The sequence below is a fragment of the Lynx canadensis genome, chromosome C2, assembly GCF_007474595.2.
Source record: "Lynx canadensis isolate LIC74 chromosome C2, mLynCan4.pri.v2, whole genome shotgun sequence".
Classification (NCBI taxonomy): Eukaryota; Metazoa; Chordata; class Mammalia; order Carnivora; family Felidae; genus Lynx; species Lynx canadensis.
This window is the reverse complement of record NC_044311.2, coordinates 37,787,489-37,804,254: the sequence shown is the minus strand read 5'-3', so window position 1 is coordinate 37,804,254 and position 16,766 is coordinate 37,787,489. Positions and strand designations below refer to the sequence as shown.

Sequence of the window (16,766 nt, the reverse complement as noted above, 5' to 3'; positions counted from 1 at the left end):
CCATAACGGTGACATAAATTATACACAGTACTGCTGGTGATTTGATGAAGACACCTGCAAAAACGTTCAACCCCCTTTTTAAATATTAAAGGTAGGTAATACCCTCAAGGAAGCTTGAGTGACTTCAAGCGGAAAAACACCTGCTGAAACAGGACAGGGAGGAGTCTCTTATCTTTCATCAGAAAGGATGCCTGGAGAGTGGTAGGAACCTGAGGGCTTTCAACCACGGGGAGATCAATTCTCACGTTTGTGATGCGAGGGAGGCAAGGCTGGTGCCCGTCATGCCTATATCTTCTCTAGAACCAGGGGTCTTGCCTCGGTGAGCCTCCCAGGCTAGGAGTAGCAAAAGAGGGCGGCTGAAAACTAAAACTCGCCACGAATCTCGCCCGCCCCGCTTTCCTCCCTACGTCGGACACACGGTAGGAAACCAAACCTGAGCGCGCTCAGCCTGCTTGCCCCACCCCCTTTCGGCTTCCGGGCCTCCCCCGGGTCCTACGCAGAAAGAGAGGCGCCTGGCGAGCTCCACCAGCAGTGGCTTCCGGGAGGAGTTTTGGGTCCGGCGAGCCACCGTCGGATACCGCGCCTTCCCACCAGAGGTAGCTGTGGAGACGCCGGGAGCCCGTGTCGGCGTCGTTGAGGAGTGCGGCGCATCCTCAACATGGGCGACCACGGCCTGGAGCTGGCGTCTATGATCCCCGCGCTGCGGGAGTTGGGAAGGTAGGGTCAGGCTCGGCCGCTCTGGGTCCCGCGTCCTCCTCCGATGGGCCTGGCCGGAATCTCACGTGTTCTCCCTCTCCTGCGGCGCGCGTGCCTGCCCCGAACCCGTCAACCCCGGCCCTTGTAGATGTGTTCCGCGACTGATTTGAGCGCTTCTCCCTTAGGCGGTTAAAGATATGCGGGTCGTCGCCGCAGACCTTCAGAAAGCCGGTCCAGGGGAGGAGAGGCGCTCGCTGACCGCTCTAGAGCGGCGCCCCGGAGCTTGTTCCCAACCCGGGGTTGCCCTCTGCAGCTGGAAGGAACGGTCCCTTCTGACCACTTTTTGGCCACTTTCTACTTACTTGCTTCCCAGAAACCTATGTCCATAGATGAGGGACTTGACCCACGAACTTTCCCCAATTTCTATTTTTTGTGATCGCTCGTGGAGGAATTGGGTTTTTAGCTTTACGTTTTGACCCAAATTGCTTCTTTTAGAAGAAAAATCATCAGTTCTCTTTTTGTGCAAAGAAGGCCAATTGCTAGAAAAGGCAGTTGGTTTCTTTCTTCAAAGTGAAACCACAGGGCGTTCTGAAGATGGGACTCCTATATTTGATCAGTCAGCCCCCAATCTGTTATTTTAGTCAGAAAACCCAGGGACCTTGCCACAACGTCCACAAAATATAAACGTGTACAGAATGTTTCCAAAGTTTGGAAATAATTTAATATATTAAATTTTTATTTTATCTGCAAAAGCCTGTTTCTGTAAACAGAAGAGTAAAATCAGGTAAACCAGTGTCCTACCTGAAAAGAAGGGTAGGATGTTGATGGCTGCCGTCCCCCTTCAGCACACTGGCAACCTTCCCGCAACCAGGCCTGAAAGAAGGCAGGGTTGTTTTGTTTGCCTTTTTTTTTTTTTTTTTTTTTTTTTTTTTAAATTGTAACCCACTGCTTGTGGGCTTGTACCACTACTGCACTTGAACTATCAGCTGGAATTTTTTAGGCTGTTTGAAAACTTAGAACACGAAGTCAAAACTGATACAAAGCCCATAGGATATTTAATTCTTTTCTGTGGTTCAGTTGTGTTCATCTCTACTTGTTGGCCATACAAGGATATTTAGTTTTCCTCAATCACATAAGAGGATAAATGAAGGAACCACACATGTCTTAACTGAATTATCCTGGTTTTGTGTGTGTTATTTCACTTTGCATGAATGTTGCAAGCATATTCTGTGTTAACATTTTATAAAGTAGCATGAATACAAGTGCTCGTTTTAAGAAATTGATGTACAGATTTCATGTTTAGGCTCAATGTGAAGTTCAGGATTTTTTCTCCACCTTGTTTTAATGTAGAATTAACTGGTTAATACTTTTCTTCCCTCTTTTTTCTTCCTTTAAGAGATTGTTAATAAAAGTAACAGTATCTTGGTTTTATTTATAGCCTCTTACATCAACAGAGCTTAAGTTACCTTTCATTTCATTCAATTGTAGCCATTCTAAGTGAAAGAATAGAAAAACTGACTGATAGAGAATTGTATAACAATAGTTTTTAATTTTCATGATCTTCTCATTGCAACTGCTTCATTCATGCTTACTCAGTCTCACCGAATCTCCCTGATATAGAATGGACTAAATATTATCACTATTCAGTGAGAAACTGAGTCACAGAGGGGCACCTGGTGGCTCAGTCGGTTAAATGTCCAACTTTGGCTCGGGTCATGATCTCACGGTTCATGGATTTGAGCCCCACCTCGGGCTCTGTGCTGACAACTCAGACCTGGAGCCTGCTTCAGATTCTGTGTCTCCCTCTCTCTCTGCCCCTCCACTGCTTGTGCTCTCTCTGTCTCAAAAATAAGATAAAAACATTAAAAAAAAAAAAAAAAAGAAAAACTGAGTCACAAAAATTGAAGAAGCAAAATCAAAAAGATAACAGTTCTTCATTAAATAAAGTAAGCATTGTTATTAATAAAGTAATAAAAATGGGGGCCTGATCCAAGTATGCCTTTTTCTTTCACTACCCCCAAGCTAAGGAGCATCTAGTTTCCAACTGTAGTTATATCTGTATCCAGATCTCTAATGTGTTGTGTCGGTAGAGTTTGATTTGTACCATAATAGGATTAATTGATTTTGGTCAAGTCTTCACATAAAGAAGGATTTCTTCACTTTTAACACAAGTTAGAAGTTATATCCCATTTACTTAAATGAGTGATTTGTATTCCAAAGCAACCTAATGTATATATTGTTTAATTTACTGAATGTTGAGATTTAAACACTGAAGTTTTCTGTTCAAACTATGAGTTGTGTTCTGACTTTGTGAGAAGTTTTAATTATATATTTGAAATGAAAATATGTTCTGACTAAACAAATACTGCCTTAGGAATTATCTACTTAGATTTATAATAACTGTTCCAATTACAATTATTTTATATTTCAAAGTATACGGAGATAGTTAAAGAGTAACAGGCCTTTTTAAGGCAGTATTAAAAATCTGAAACAATGAAAAAAAACAGTTTCAGAGCTGAGTTTCAGATTCCAACCAAAAAGGCCTTTTCTCCCCCCCCCCCCTTTTTTTTTCATTAATTGACTGGCAGTTCTATTTCTGAAAAAAGTGAGGTGTCACTGTTTTAATATGTGGGCTTTTCTATCTCAGGGATAAATTTTGCTTCACTGTTTTTTCTTATTAGCACTCTTTTCTCTACATAGTCTTTCAGGGTGATCTCATCCACTCCTGCTTTCAACTATCCATCTGCTATTTGATGATTCCAAATGTGTTTCTCCAAATCATATCTATCACCTATAGAGCTATTTAAACAACTATATACTGGCAGTTTTAGCTGGGTGTGCTATGAGCAGTTAAGACTCAACATAATCAATACAAGTTCTACACATATCAACTACTTTCCCCCCCCTCTCATTCACTGAGGTAGGGATATCAAGGTAAATCATACCATATTCACTCATTTTTTCCAAACCAGGAATGTAGGAATCATTCTTGACTCCCCATGTCCTTTTGCTACATCTTTGGTCCTTTTTTCATCTTTACTCTTCCCTAAATAACTTCATCTAGTTCCATAGCTTTAAATACCATCTATATTCTGATAACTCCCAGATTTATATCTCTAGCCCAGAAATATTATTAGATTGCATACTGTTGAACATCTATATCCAGTATGAAAATTTGCATATCCAAAGCAGAACTCTTGACTTATTTTCCTTAAACTTGTTCCTTCCCTATGTTATTGTAAATGTACTGACCAAAAGCCTAGGAGTTATTCTTGATTCTTTCCCTTATCCCTTAATAATCTATCAGCACATCCTGCCAACCCTATCTTTAAAATCTACTTTTTGGAGCGCTTAGGTGGCTCAGTCAGTTAAGTGTCCCAACTCTTGATTTTGGCTCAGGTCATGATCTAACAGTTCGTCAGTTCAAGCCTCGCATTGGGCTCTGCGCTAACAGTGCTGATTTGCATGGGATTCTCTCTCTCCCTCCCTTCCTCCTCCCCACCCCCCCCCCCGCCCCTGCCCTGCTAGTTGCCTATCCCAAAATAAATAAATAAACTTAAAAATAAAGTAAAATATATTTCTCGCCATTTCCACTGCTATTCTTATAATTTCTTATCTAGGCTATTGTAATTTCTCAGCTAATTTCTTCATTTCCATTTTACCCACTTATAATGGATTTCTTACTCAGCAACCAAAGTGATGTAAACAACCATAAATTATATTGTATATTATACAGCATTACTTCTCTGTTTAAAACCTTCCATTAGTTATCTAGCACACTTAGAATAAAATCCAAACTTCCTCCCAAGGCTTCTAAGGTTCTGCATTTTCTGGCCTCTGCCTGCCTCTGACCTCGTGGCCACATAGCCTTCCCTTACTCTGCTCCAATATCATTGGCCTTGTTTTTCCTGACGCACCAAGGTCATTCCAGCCTTCAGTCTTTTGCACTTTGCTGTTTCTTCTCTCTGAACAGACTGGTTCTGTTCAGATGTCATTTTGGAGAGGCCTTCTCTGACCTTCCTGCTTAAAATTACTTTATAATCACAAGATATTTTCAGGCAGTGATAGTTGCCATTAAAATATTAAATGGGCAGTGGGAGGGAGATGAAAGTCTGGGGAGCAGCAACATTAGCCACTAAGAGGAGATTTGAATGATAAGCCAGTATCTGAAATAGAATGGGAAGTATAAGGGTCTCTAAGTGGGAATGAGCAAAAGAATAGGAAGAAGGATGAAACACAGGAAGCAAAGAGGGGACTGGTGTGAGAGTTAAGGGTGGAGGAGTAGCCAGGGGCCAGATCCTTTAGTACCTTACAGGTCAGAATAAGAGTTATATTTTAAGGGCAATGGGAAGCCATTGGAATGCTTTAAACAGGGAAATAATGTAATTAAATTCAAGTTTTAAAAACACGGGGCACCTGGATGGCTCAATCGGTAAATGCCCAGCTTTTGATTTTGACTCAGGTCATGATCCCAGAGTCATGGGGTCCAGCCCCAAGTCAGCATGATCTGCTGAGTGTGGAGCCTGTTTAAGATTTTCTCTCTCCTTCTCTCCCTCCCTCCTTCTCCCCCCTTTCCCTCCTTTCTCTCCCTGCTTGTGTGTGCACGCACATGCATTCTCTCTCTCTCAAAAAAATTCCAAAACATGTTGACTCTTCACTCCTACTTAGAACCTTTTGATGTCTCATTGCCTTCAGTACAAAATCCAACCTCTTTAGTTTGTTCTTTGAACTTTGACCTTATAGTTGCTCTTCAGCTTCATCTATTTACTGTCTCCCTCTTCTTTAGCCATATAGAACCTCTTAATAGCTTTTAGAGCATCCTGTGTTCATTCTTACTACTGAGCATTTGCTCGTGCTGTTTCTTTTGCTTGGAATACTCCTCCTTTCCCTTATTTTACCTGCCTAGCCCCTTAGGGACTTAGGTTTGTATCACTTCCTTCAGGGAGCTTTGACTGATAGGCTCTGCTCAGAGCCAAGTGACCCTCTTGTGTTCTATCTTGGCTCTATTAATACAACCATGCTGTGTTAAAATTACCTGTTTACTTTTTTTAAGTTTATTTATTTTGAGAGAGCGAGTGGGAGAGAGGGGCAGAGAGATAGGGAGAATTCCAAGCAGTCTCCGCACATGGTGGCCACAGAGCCTGATGCAGGGCTCAAACTCACAAAACCATGAGATCATGACCCTCAGGTTAAGAGTCAGATGCTCAACTGACTGAGCCACTCAGGTGCCCCTACTTTTTTGAAAAAGGTATACCCTCTTAGCTCCATTCCAAGGTAGAGGTTGTATAATAAGTGCTCACTCTCCCATGAGTCATTATTCTAATAGTACATCTAATGAATGATAATCAATTCACCTTTTTTTTTTTAATTTTTTTTTTTTCTTCAACGTTTTTATTTATTTTTGGGACAGACAGAGACAGAGCATGAACGGGGGAGGGGCAGAGAGAGAGGGAGACACAGAATCGGAAACAGGCTCCAGGCTCCGAGCCATCAGCCCAGAGCCTGACGCGGGGCTCGAACTCATGGACCGTGAGATCGTGACCTGGCTGAAGTCGGACGCTCAACCGACTGAGCCACCCAGGCGCCCCTCAATTCACCTTTTTAAAAAACTGACCAAAAATGACACAAATAATAGGAATGATCTTTATACAAAATTAAACTTTGTAGAAAACTCAACCACCACCTAGGGTCCTGATTCCTCTCCTGACACACCTCCTCATTCACATTTCTAAATGATACTTGCTAAATTACACTTAGTTTATAAAGATAAACTCATTTGATTTTGTCTAAAACAATTCATGTTACCTTGTAATTTCAGACTTTATAAATTTTTGTTATATTTAAATCTGTGATGTCATATAATATGGTAGCCACTACAGCTGGTCTAGGTTGAGAAGAATTTCAAAGACTTAGTACAAAAAAAAAAAGGTAAAACAATCACTTTAGTAATTTCAGGGCACCTGAGCAGTTCATTTGGTTGAGCATCTAACTCTTGATTTCAGCTCAGGTTGTGGATTGGAGCCCCATGTTGGTCTCCATGCTGAGCAAGGAGTCAGCTTGAGATTCTCATTCTCTCTCACTCGCTCTCTCCCCCCCCCGCTCTCCCCCCCTCCCCCGTCCCTCTCTCTCCCCTCCCTCTCTCCCTCTGCCCCTTTCCCCTGCTTGCACGCTGTCTCTATATATATAAAAAATTTTTTTTAATTTTAATATCAGTTACAGTTCAAATAATATTTTGGATATATTATGAAGAAAACTATTGTTTGTTTCTCTCTTTTTTAAATTTTTTAACGTTTATTTATTTTTGGGAGAGAAAGAGCATGAGCAGGGAAGGGGCAGAGAAAGGAGACACAGAATCTGAAGCAGGCTTCAGGCTCTGAGCTGTCAGCACACAGCCTAATGTGGGGCTTGAACTCACAAACCATGAGATCATGACCTGAGCCGATGCTCAACCGACTGAGCCACCCAGGTACCCTCCCTTTTTTTTTTTTGTTAAGGAGGCTTCATGCCCAGTGCAAGGCCTAATGTGGGGCAGGAACTCACGACCCTAAGATCACAAGACCTGAGCTGAGATCAAGAGTTGGACACTTAACCTACTGAGCCACCCACGTGGCTTTCTATTCTTAATGTGGCTACTAGAAAATTTTGAAGTGCACATGTGACTTGCATTGTTTCCATTGGCCAAGGCTGGTTTAAATAATAAGATAAACGGTACCAAGTTTTTTTCACTTTCATGTAAAAATAAAACTACTTGGTCTTTGAGTCTATATACCTAAGGTTATTATGTGTAAATACTGGTGATTTTGGTAACTTAGTAGTTTCAATTTGGGAAGATAAAAATTCTGGAGATGGTGGTGATAGCGTAGAATAATGAGAACATACTTAATGCCATGGAACTGTACACTTAAAATGGTTAAAATAAATGTTAAGTATATTTGACCATAATAAAAAATAATTCAAAGGACATTTTAACAAACTAATTTAATTTGATACTGTTGACAGCTCCCTCCTTGAAATTCTAACTTTGTTTCTAGAATATACCTCATAACATTTTTCTTTTTATTTCTCTGGTTCTTTCCCTTTCTTCTTCATGGCTCCTTTAACTTAAAGTTCTTTCTTTGGCTTTCTTATTACTTCTTACTCTGCACTAATTTTCAGGGCTTCCACTACTACTAGCTGTAGTGGTGGTAGATTATATAATCTCCATGAATGTCAGGCTCCTCATATGCAAATTAGAGTTTAATGTCCCAAACTTATTGCTTGTGAAATATGTAATAATGCAGATAATATGTTTAGCCTTGTTTAGTAGATGTTATTATATAATGATAATTTAATCTATATATCTAGGCTAGATATTTCTTGAGGACTAGAGCTTTAATTTTTTCCCCCCCTAGTAAACTCTGTGCCCAACTTGGGACTTGAATTCATGACCCTGAGACCAAACCTCACGTTCTCTACTGACTGAACCAGCCAGGTGCCCCTTAAGGACCAGAACTTTAATTCTAACAATCTTTTGTACATCCCATTTAGTTGTTCTCTTGAGACCTTAAATTCAGTGTTTCTAAAACTGGTTTTGTTTTTTCTCCCCGGACCTGTGCTTCTTCATGTGTTAGCTCTTTTGGTGAATGGCCTCACAGTCCACCCTGGATAGAGGCCTAGGTTGACTTATCAGTCTCCTCCACTAACCTGTCACCTCTCCCAGAGATTGTTTCTGGTGTGTACTGTGGCACATTATAGGTGCTCAGTAAATGTTTGTTGATTATATGAATGATTAGAATTCCTCATCCTATGTGGTAGAATACAGACTTTGTACTATATTCTTACATGCTGTTTTGTGCTGGTTTGTACCAAATCATGGAATTCAAGTTTAATTCATTGATTCTAGGATACTATTGCTCCGCTTAATTATTGTATCTCCTCCTAATATTTATATTTCTTGATTGGTCCTAATACTCATGTATGTAATTTTCCCTAATATTTTATTGAATTTTCATTGTGGAAAATTTCAAGCATACAAAAGAAGAAAAATAGTATGTCATTTGCCCATTTTACCCAACAACTATCAATTCACGCCCTTCTTTCTCTCAACTCATACTACTTTGAAGCAAATTCCAGGTAGTTCCTTTTTTTTTTTTTTTTTTTTAAGATTTTACTTTTAAGTAATCTCTACACCAAATGTGGGGCTTGAACTCATAACCCCGAAATCAAGAGTCACATGCTCTACCAACTGAGCCAACCAGGTGCTCCAACTTTGAAGCAAATTCTAGACATCATTTCTTCCATAAATATCAGCATTTATCTGTAAAGCCTAAAGACTTTTAAAATATATCACAGTACCATTATTTCACCTAAAAATATGTATTCTTTTAAATTAAAAAAATTTGGGGGCGCCTGGGTGGCTCTGTCAGTTAAGCATCTGACTTTGGCTCAGGTCATGATCTTGGGTTTCGTGAGTCTGAATCCATGTTGGGCTCTGTGCTGACAGCTTAGAGCCTGGAGCCTCTTTGGGTTCTGTGACTCCCTCTCTCTGCCCCTCCCCTGCTCACACTCTTGTCTCTCTCTGTCTCAAAAAAGAAATAAATGTTAAAAAAAATTTTTTTAATAAAAAAATAAATTTTTTAGACTTTTTATTTTTTGTATTTTAGAGAGAGAGAGAGTGTGCACTTGAGTGGGGGAGAGGCATGGGGGGGAGAGAGAAGGGGGGGAGAGAGAGAGAGAGAGAGAGAGAGAGAGAGAGACATTGGGAGAGAATCTCAAGCAGGCTTCATGCCCAGTGCGACCCTGGGATCACGATCTGAGCTGAAACCGAGAGTCAGATGCTCAACTGACTTAGTCACCCAGACACCCCCAAAGTAATTTCTTAATAACATCAGATATCTAGTCTGTGTTTAAATTTTCCCAGTTTGTCATATACAGTTTGTTAATAGTTTTTATTTTTGTTTTTTTGGGGGGTTTTGTTTTGTTTAATCAGAATCCATTGCAGGATCATAGATTATCATTGATTGATAGAGCTCTTAAGTCTTGATTATAGGTTTTTCCTCCCCCCTTTTTTTTGCCTTTGGAATTTATTTGTTGAAGACGCTGTTCTGTAGCCAAGACTAGGTCAACACTGCTCAATAGAAATAAAATGCAAGCCACATGTAGAATTTAAAATTTTCCAGTAGTGACATTACATAAAGTAAAAAGAAATAGGTGAAATTAATTTTTAATAATATTTTTTACCTCAGTATATCTAGATATTGTCATTTCTACATATAATTAATATAATGTTATTAATGGATATATATTTTCTGGTACCAAATATTCAAAATCTGATGTATATTTTTTACTTAAAGCACGTATCAATTTGGACTAACCAGATTTCAAGTGTTCAATAGCTACATCAATAATGGCTATTGTATTGGGCAGGGCAGGTCTAGATTTTGCATATTGGATACCTGTGGTGTCATATAGCATGTTTTTTCCCTTTTAAATCAGTAACATGTATTTAGATTTTTCTTTCATTTTTAAACAGAAGGATACAATGAATGTCAACATTAAAACTAAACACATTTGATAAATTCAACTTTAGAGAGTTTTTTACGAATGAAATTGTCTCTTTAAGGGTTAAAAACTCTTTATTTGTGTTTTAGTGCCAGTCCAGAGGAATATAATACAGTTGTACAGAAGCCAAGACAAATTCTGTGTCAGTTCATTGACCGAATACTTACAGATGTAAACGTTGGTAAGAAACAGTTATTTCTTATAGAAGTTTTATAAATTGTTTTCTTTTTCATATATACATTATGCTAGCATTTTTGTCCATGTAGTTTTAAATGTAGAGTTAGTATCTATGATAGTTACTATCTTCAAACAAGTTACTTACAACATTAACTTTTTTTTTTGAGACTACATGCACTATGTATACACGGGGAGGGAGAGGGAGAATCTTAAGCAGCCTACACCTGGTGCAGAACCCAACATGGGGCTCAGTCCTATGATCCTGGAATCATGACTTGAGCCAAAATCATGACTCGAGCCAAAATCATGACTCAGATGTTTAATCAGCTGAGCCACCCAGGCCCCCCTACAATATTAACTTAGTACATAATGTGACTTAAGCATTTAAAGTAATTCTATTTTTTAGGCACCTGGGTGGTTCAGTCGCTTAAAGTAATTCTATTTTCCTGCTTTTCCTACATTTTCTGCTACTTGCTATGGAGTTCTTTGATATATGATATTATAATAGATAAAAAATAGTTGGCCATTTCTAATCATGTGCACCCTATTTTAGCTAGGTCTTTCACTAGTGGTTGAGAAACAAATGCCATTTAAATATTCTTTACAAGTTAGTGACTTTGTGGGAGGTAAGAGGTTCCAGTGAGTTGTTGAAATAACTATTTCCTGTTTGTGGCAGTGTAGAAAACAAATATTACCAACCTGGCGACGTGGTGTCCCATTGGTCACATCTGTTAAAATTACACAGAAGGGGTAATATAAAGTAGCATTTGGCTAATGGTTTATAAATTTAATTTCAAATTTGGCACAGATTTAATGACTTAATAGTCATTTAGCCTTTCTTTTTTCAATCAATAAAATTATGAGTTGCTGAAAAACAACAAAGGGCTACTAACTACTTGCATAATGTATTTTCATGTAGTACTCCCTTCCCTCTCTTTAGACCACTTGCCCTTCACCTCTCTGACCAACTTTTCATCATCTAGGAATCTATTCCTTCACAGCATCTTCCCAGACACTCACTTCCTGCACGGTGGATTAGTGCAGTTAACATACTATATTATAACTATCAGCTTATTTATCTGATTCCCTCACCTGTTCAGGTAAAGTTTTTTTCCCCCTCAGATTTTGGTACAGTGCCAGGCATATTGTAGGCCTGTAATATATATTTGGTGAATGGATGTATAATAGATGAATGTGCCTGGTTTTTAAACATTTAAAATTAGAAAGATAGGACCATGGAGTTTAGCCCCATCAGTTTATCCTGAGCAATGTATTAGACACAATTCTGGTCACCAAAGTCTAGTTTTTTAACAAAAGAACTGTCATTTCATTTGTCATGCCTCTTTAAGATGAATTTTTTATTATTTTAGTTGCTCTAGAACTTGTAAAGAAAACTGACTCCCAGCCAACCTCTGTGATGTTGCTTGATTTCATCCAGCATATAATGAAGTCCTCCCCACTTATGTTTGTAAATGTGAATGGAAGCCAAGGGCAAAATGAGGTCAAAGACAGTATTGGTGAGTTCTATTTGTCCATTCATTTGCAACTGGTTTTATGAAATTTACCCTCTTCTGCTCTTCTAAATTATAACATACATTTTATACATATTTTGGTCAAATTTGCTATAAACGTGAAGGAGCAAAATGGCAATTGTTAATTTTGTTTTGTGCATCCTTATTGTTTTCTTTAGTTTTAAACTAGATACCCAGGATGGAACAGAAATAACCAAATTTGTTTATTTGCCATTGGGCACTTAAGCAGTTTTCGTTTTTCTGTTTTTGATAATCTCTTTCTTCTAGATCAGGCATTAGCAAACCGTGGCCCACAGGCCTCCTGCCTGTGTTTGTAAACAAAGTTTTATTGCAAAAGCCATGTTTTTTACTTAATATTTACTTACTGTATGTAACTACTAGAAAGGCAGCATTGAGTAGTTGACATGGAAGCCATAAAGCCCTCAAGCCTAAAATATTTCCTATCTAGCCCTTGAAGAACAACTCCTAGATGTTGAAGCTTTTTTCCAGGCTTTATCCTTATTGTTCCTACTACTTTTGCCCTTTTATTGGCCTCCTTATAAAAAGATGTAAAGCTATCATCTTTTTTTCTGTACAATGCATAGAGTATTAAAAATGTTTTTTAACTTTTTTTAATGTTTTTATTTCTGAGAGAGAGAGAGAGAGAGAAAGAGAGAAAGAGTGTGCACGCAAGTGGGGAGGGGCAGAGAGAGAGGGAGACACAGAATCCGAAGCCGGCTCTAAGCTCTGAGCTGTCAGCACAGAGCCCGACACAGAGCTTGAACTCAAGTACTCGGATATCATGACCTGAGCCGAGGTCAGCACTTAACTGACTGAGCCATCCAGACATCCCTGTCTATATTCTTTACTACACTTTTTTAAATAACAGGTCACAACCCATTAATAGGTTATGAAGATAAAATGTAATTAGAAAATATCATAATACATTGCATGTCATAAATACTGTTTCATGAAACTTTTGTTTCATATATTTAAATAAAATAAATATGCATATGTAAACTGGGTGATGATATAAAATGTATCTTAGTTGTGATCAAAAAGTTTTAGAAACTGTATTACAGGAATCAGGAGGACTGTGACTGATTTGTTTTTGTGCACCTGGGACAGAGTTGGCACTCAAATATTTGTTGAAGGAGTGATAATAGTAACCATTTGTTGAACTTCAAGCACTATGCTGAGAATTTCACATATATCATCTTACTTCGTTCTCATGGTAACCCTTAGAACTCCCTTCTTATAGATGAAGTTAGAGGTTCAGAGAGATGAAAAGTTCACACAACCAGTAAGTGAAAAGCTAGGACTTAGACTCGAAAATTGGTATTCTAAATTACTGTTCAGTATTTCCATTGTGTAAGGAATGTTTTAGACTATTTTGTTAGTGAAGTTTATACTTTAAAAATGAATCATCAGGGGCACCTGGATGACTCAGTCAGTAAGCGTCTGACTTCCGATCAGGTCATGATCTCACGGATTGTGGGTTCAAGCTCCCTTTGGGCACTGTGCTGACAGCTCAGACCTGGAGCTTGCTTCAAATTCTGTGTCTCCTCTCTGCTCCTCCCCTGCTCTCGCTCTCGCTCTCTCTCTCTATTTCTCTGTCTCTGTGTCTCCAAAATAAATAAGCATTAAAAAATTTTTTTTAATGAATCATCAAGCATTTAACAAATTAATTAACATTTCTGATGGACTTATTTAATATTTTTTATTTCAAAGAATTCAGTAATTGGATCATAACAAGACTTCTGCGGATTGCAGCAACTCCATCCTGTCATACGTTACACAAGAAAATCTGTGAAGTTATCTGCTCATTATTATTTCTTTTTAAGAGCAAGAGTCCTGCAATTTTTGGAGTACTAACAAAGGAATTACTGCATCTTTTTGAAGATGTGATTTGCCTCCATAAAAGAAATGCAGTGGGACACTTTGTGGAATGGCCAGTGGTAGTTAGCCGATTTTTGAGTCAATTAGATGAACGTGTGGGATATTTACAACCAGCTCCTTTGCAATTCATGAACATGCAAAATTTAGAATTTATTGAAGTCACCTTATTAACAGTTCTTATTCGTATTATTGCAATTGTGTTTTTTAGAAGGCAAGAACTCTTACTTTGGCAGATAGGTTGTATGCTGCTAGAGTATGGTAGTCCAAAAATTAAATCCTTAGCAATTAGCCTTTTAACTGAACTCTTTGAGCTTGGAGGATTACCAGCACAACCAGCCAGCACTTTTTTCCGGTCATTTTTGGAATTATTAAAACATCTTGTAGAAATGGATGCTGACCAGTTGAAACTCTGTGAAGAGCCATTATCAAAGCTGATAAAAACACTATTTCCCTTTGAAGCAGAAGCTTATAGAAATATTGAACCTGTCTATTTAAATATGCTGCTGGAAAAACTCTGTGTCATGTTTGAAGATGGTGTGCTTATGCGGCTTAAGTCTGATTTGCTAAAAGCAGCTTTGTGCCACTTACTGCAGTATTTCCTTAAATATGTGCCAGCTGGGTATGAATCTGCTCTACAAGTCAGGAAGGTTTATGTGAGAAACATTTGTAAAGTTCTTGTGGATGTGCTTGGATTTCAGGTAGATGCAGAGGTAAGTCATTTTTAAGGTTTCTTAATAAGTATGTATTTTGTTTATAACTTAAGCATATATGTCAGATGTATTAGAAAATAGATTGTCTTTAATAATGTATATTCAGAATGGAATGATTTTCACAATCCACTTTGGCTCCTTATTCTGAATTTTTACTTTGATTTGAGAAAGATTTGTTCACTAAGTTGGTAATGAACTGCCAATAGGGTAGCAGGTTTTAAAGTAGGCTTAGTGAAGTGTAAGCATGTTTAGTGCATTATTAAAAGGGGGCCAGTTATCAACTTAATTACAAAAACTTTGAGCACTCACCTAGATTTTATCTTTGACATGTTATAATCAATCACTTGTAGGAAACCTATGATTACATAGTACTAATCATGCCAAATTATGCCTTTTTTTCTTATTTGGACTGTGAGAGACAGGCAGTACAATAAAATGTGCAGTAACTTGAGTAAATACTTTATCTAAAAGTCTTGCTGGATTTGTAGTATGAAAGAGTTTAGTAATTTCCTTATAGAATTTTTCTTTGTAGTATTTTGATGGAAGGAAAAACAGATGAGAGAATTTATGTTAAGACTTTTAAGACTGTACAACCATAATTGTAGGTACAGAACCACATATATGTCTATTTATAGGTTGTGAAATTATATAGATTAACTTAGGTCTTTGTTTTACCTGATGAGACTCTGAAAATAGTTTACCTTATTAAAAAACTTACAACCTAATAAATTTTTGCAGTCTGTTAATAACATTTTCTAAGAGATAGTTTTTGAAATTATTTTTACTTTCTCAGTATTTGTTGGGCCCACTTTATGCCGCCTTAAAAATGGAAAGTATGGAAATCATTGAGGAAGTTCAGTGCCAAATTCAACAGGAAAACCTCAGCAGTAATAGTGATGTAATATCATCCAAAAGACGTCGACTCAGCTCATCTCTAAACTCTTCCAAAAGACCACCAAAACAGACTGAGGAGTATGACCTTCATTCAGTTTGTATTTAGTGATTTAATAAAACTTTATTCACTTTTAAAAATCATCTTTAGTTAAGTGCTTTGACTTAAATACATACCATTGTTCTTTCTAAAGGTAGTCAAAGGAATGCTTAAAATATTTTAATACTTGCAGCCCATTCGAGTATGAAAGATAACATGGCTACATAAGGTTACTTAAAAGATTTTTTAAGTTATTACTTGCCTGTCTAATTTAACTTTTTAGTATCTGAAAAATCTCTGAGATTGCATATCTGTCAGCAGTTTAAAATACATTAACAAATAAACTTTTTGTATAATGTGATCAAAGAATTCCCATATTGCAGTTAGCCCTGAAAGTTGTTTTAAATACATTGTACTATAAATTTCAGTAGTTGGCGTTACATGTTATGTTTTGTTTTAAATATTTTTCACATTTGAACCAATGAATATCTTTACACTGTGGTTATAATAAATTACAGAATTAAACATGTGGATATGAACAAAAAGAGCATATTATGGAGTACACTGAAACAGAAAGCTGAATCCCTTCAGATTTCCCTTGAGTGTGGTGGTCTAAAGAATCCTGTTACCGAGACTTTAGAAGGAATCACGGTTATCCTACAACTGACTGCTCTGTGTACTGTTCATTGTTCTCATCAAAACATGGACTGGTAAAACAACTTGTATTTTCTGGGTGGGTTTTCTGTAATAAATTTGGATGTATTGTTTTAGGAGACCTCATTATTCACTCAATTTTTGTGACCTGAGAACATACATTTTTTTAGTGAAATGGAAAGGTAATTTGTTTTTTATTGAGCACCTGCTAAATGCTAGGTACTGTATTAAGTACTATACATATATTATTTAATCTTTACAACAGTTCTGTAAGGTAAATGCTGTTATGCCTACTTTACAAATTGGAGATTGAGGTTTAGAGAAATTGAGACTAAGTCATGTGTTCAGTCCACATGGTCTCAACAACACGTTACTTTCTCCAGGCTCTTTCTTTGGAACAGCTCCCACTATGAGACCAGTAGGTAGAGTATATATTCTAAGGACAGGAGAAGAAGGGGTGAGGAGCCTCTGATGTTCTGGGTCCAGCTCGAGGGTAACCTGGTGTTCCAGTTCCTCTTAATTACTTCCTCTAACAAGACTCTGTCTGAACTTTCCTGCGCACATATAATTAGAAACTAGCAGGGCACATTTTTATATAACTCAAAACTCATTGTTCTTTTAGTCAAACATTTAGCCAAAAGAACGTTT

The 16,766-nt window shown here is 37.9% G+C and overlaps 1 protein-coding gene across 1 annotated transcript in view; it reads left to right on the top strand.

Annotated features, from left to right (window-relative positions):
• The first annotated feature begins 617 nt into the window (after positions 1-617).
• Positions 618-16,766, top strand: part of ATR (ATR serine/threonine kinase) — a 102,410-nt gene continuing 86,261 nt past the window's right edge. Inside the window, exons 1-6 of the mRNA XM_030329307.1 lie at positions 618-717; positions 10,326-10,417; positions 11,784-11,930; positions 13,656-14,533; positions 15,327-15,505; positions 15,983-16,174. Coding sequence (XP_030185167.1) covers positions 659-717; positions 10,326-10,417; positions 11,784-11,930; positions 13,656-14,533; positions 15,327-15,505; positions 15,983-16,174 — 1,547 coding nt within the window. The 5' untranslated portion in view covers positions 618-658. The remainder of the gene's footprint in view (positions 718-10,325; positions 10,418-11,783; positions 11,931-13,655; positions 14,534-15,326; positions 15,506-15,982; positions 16,175-16,766) is intronic.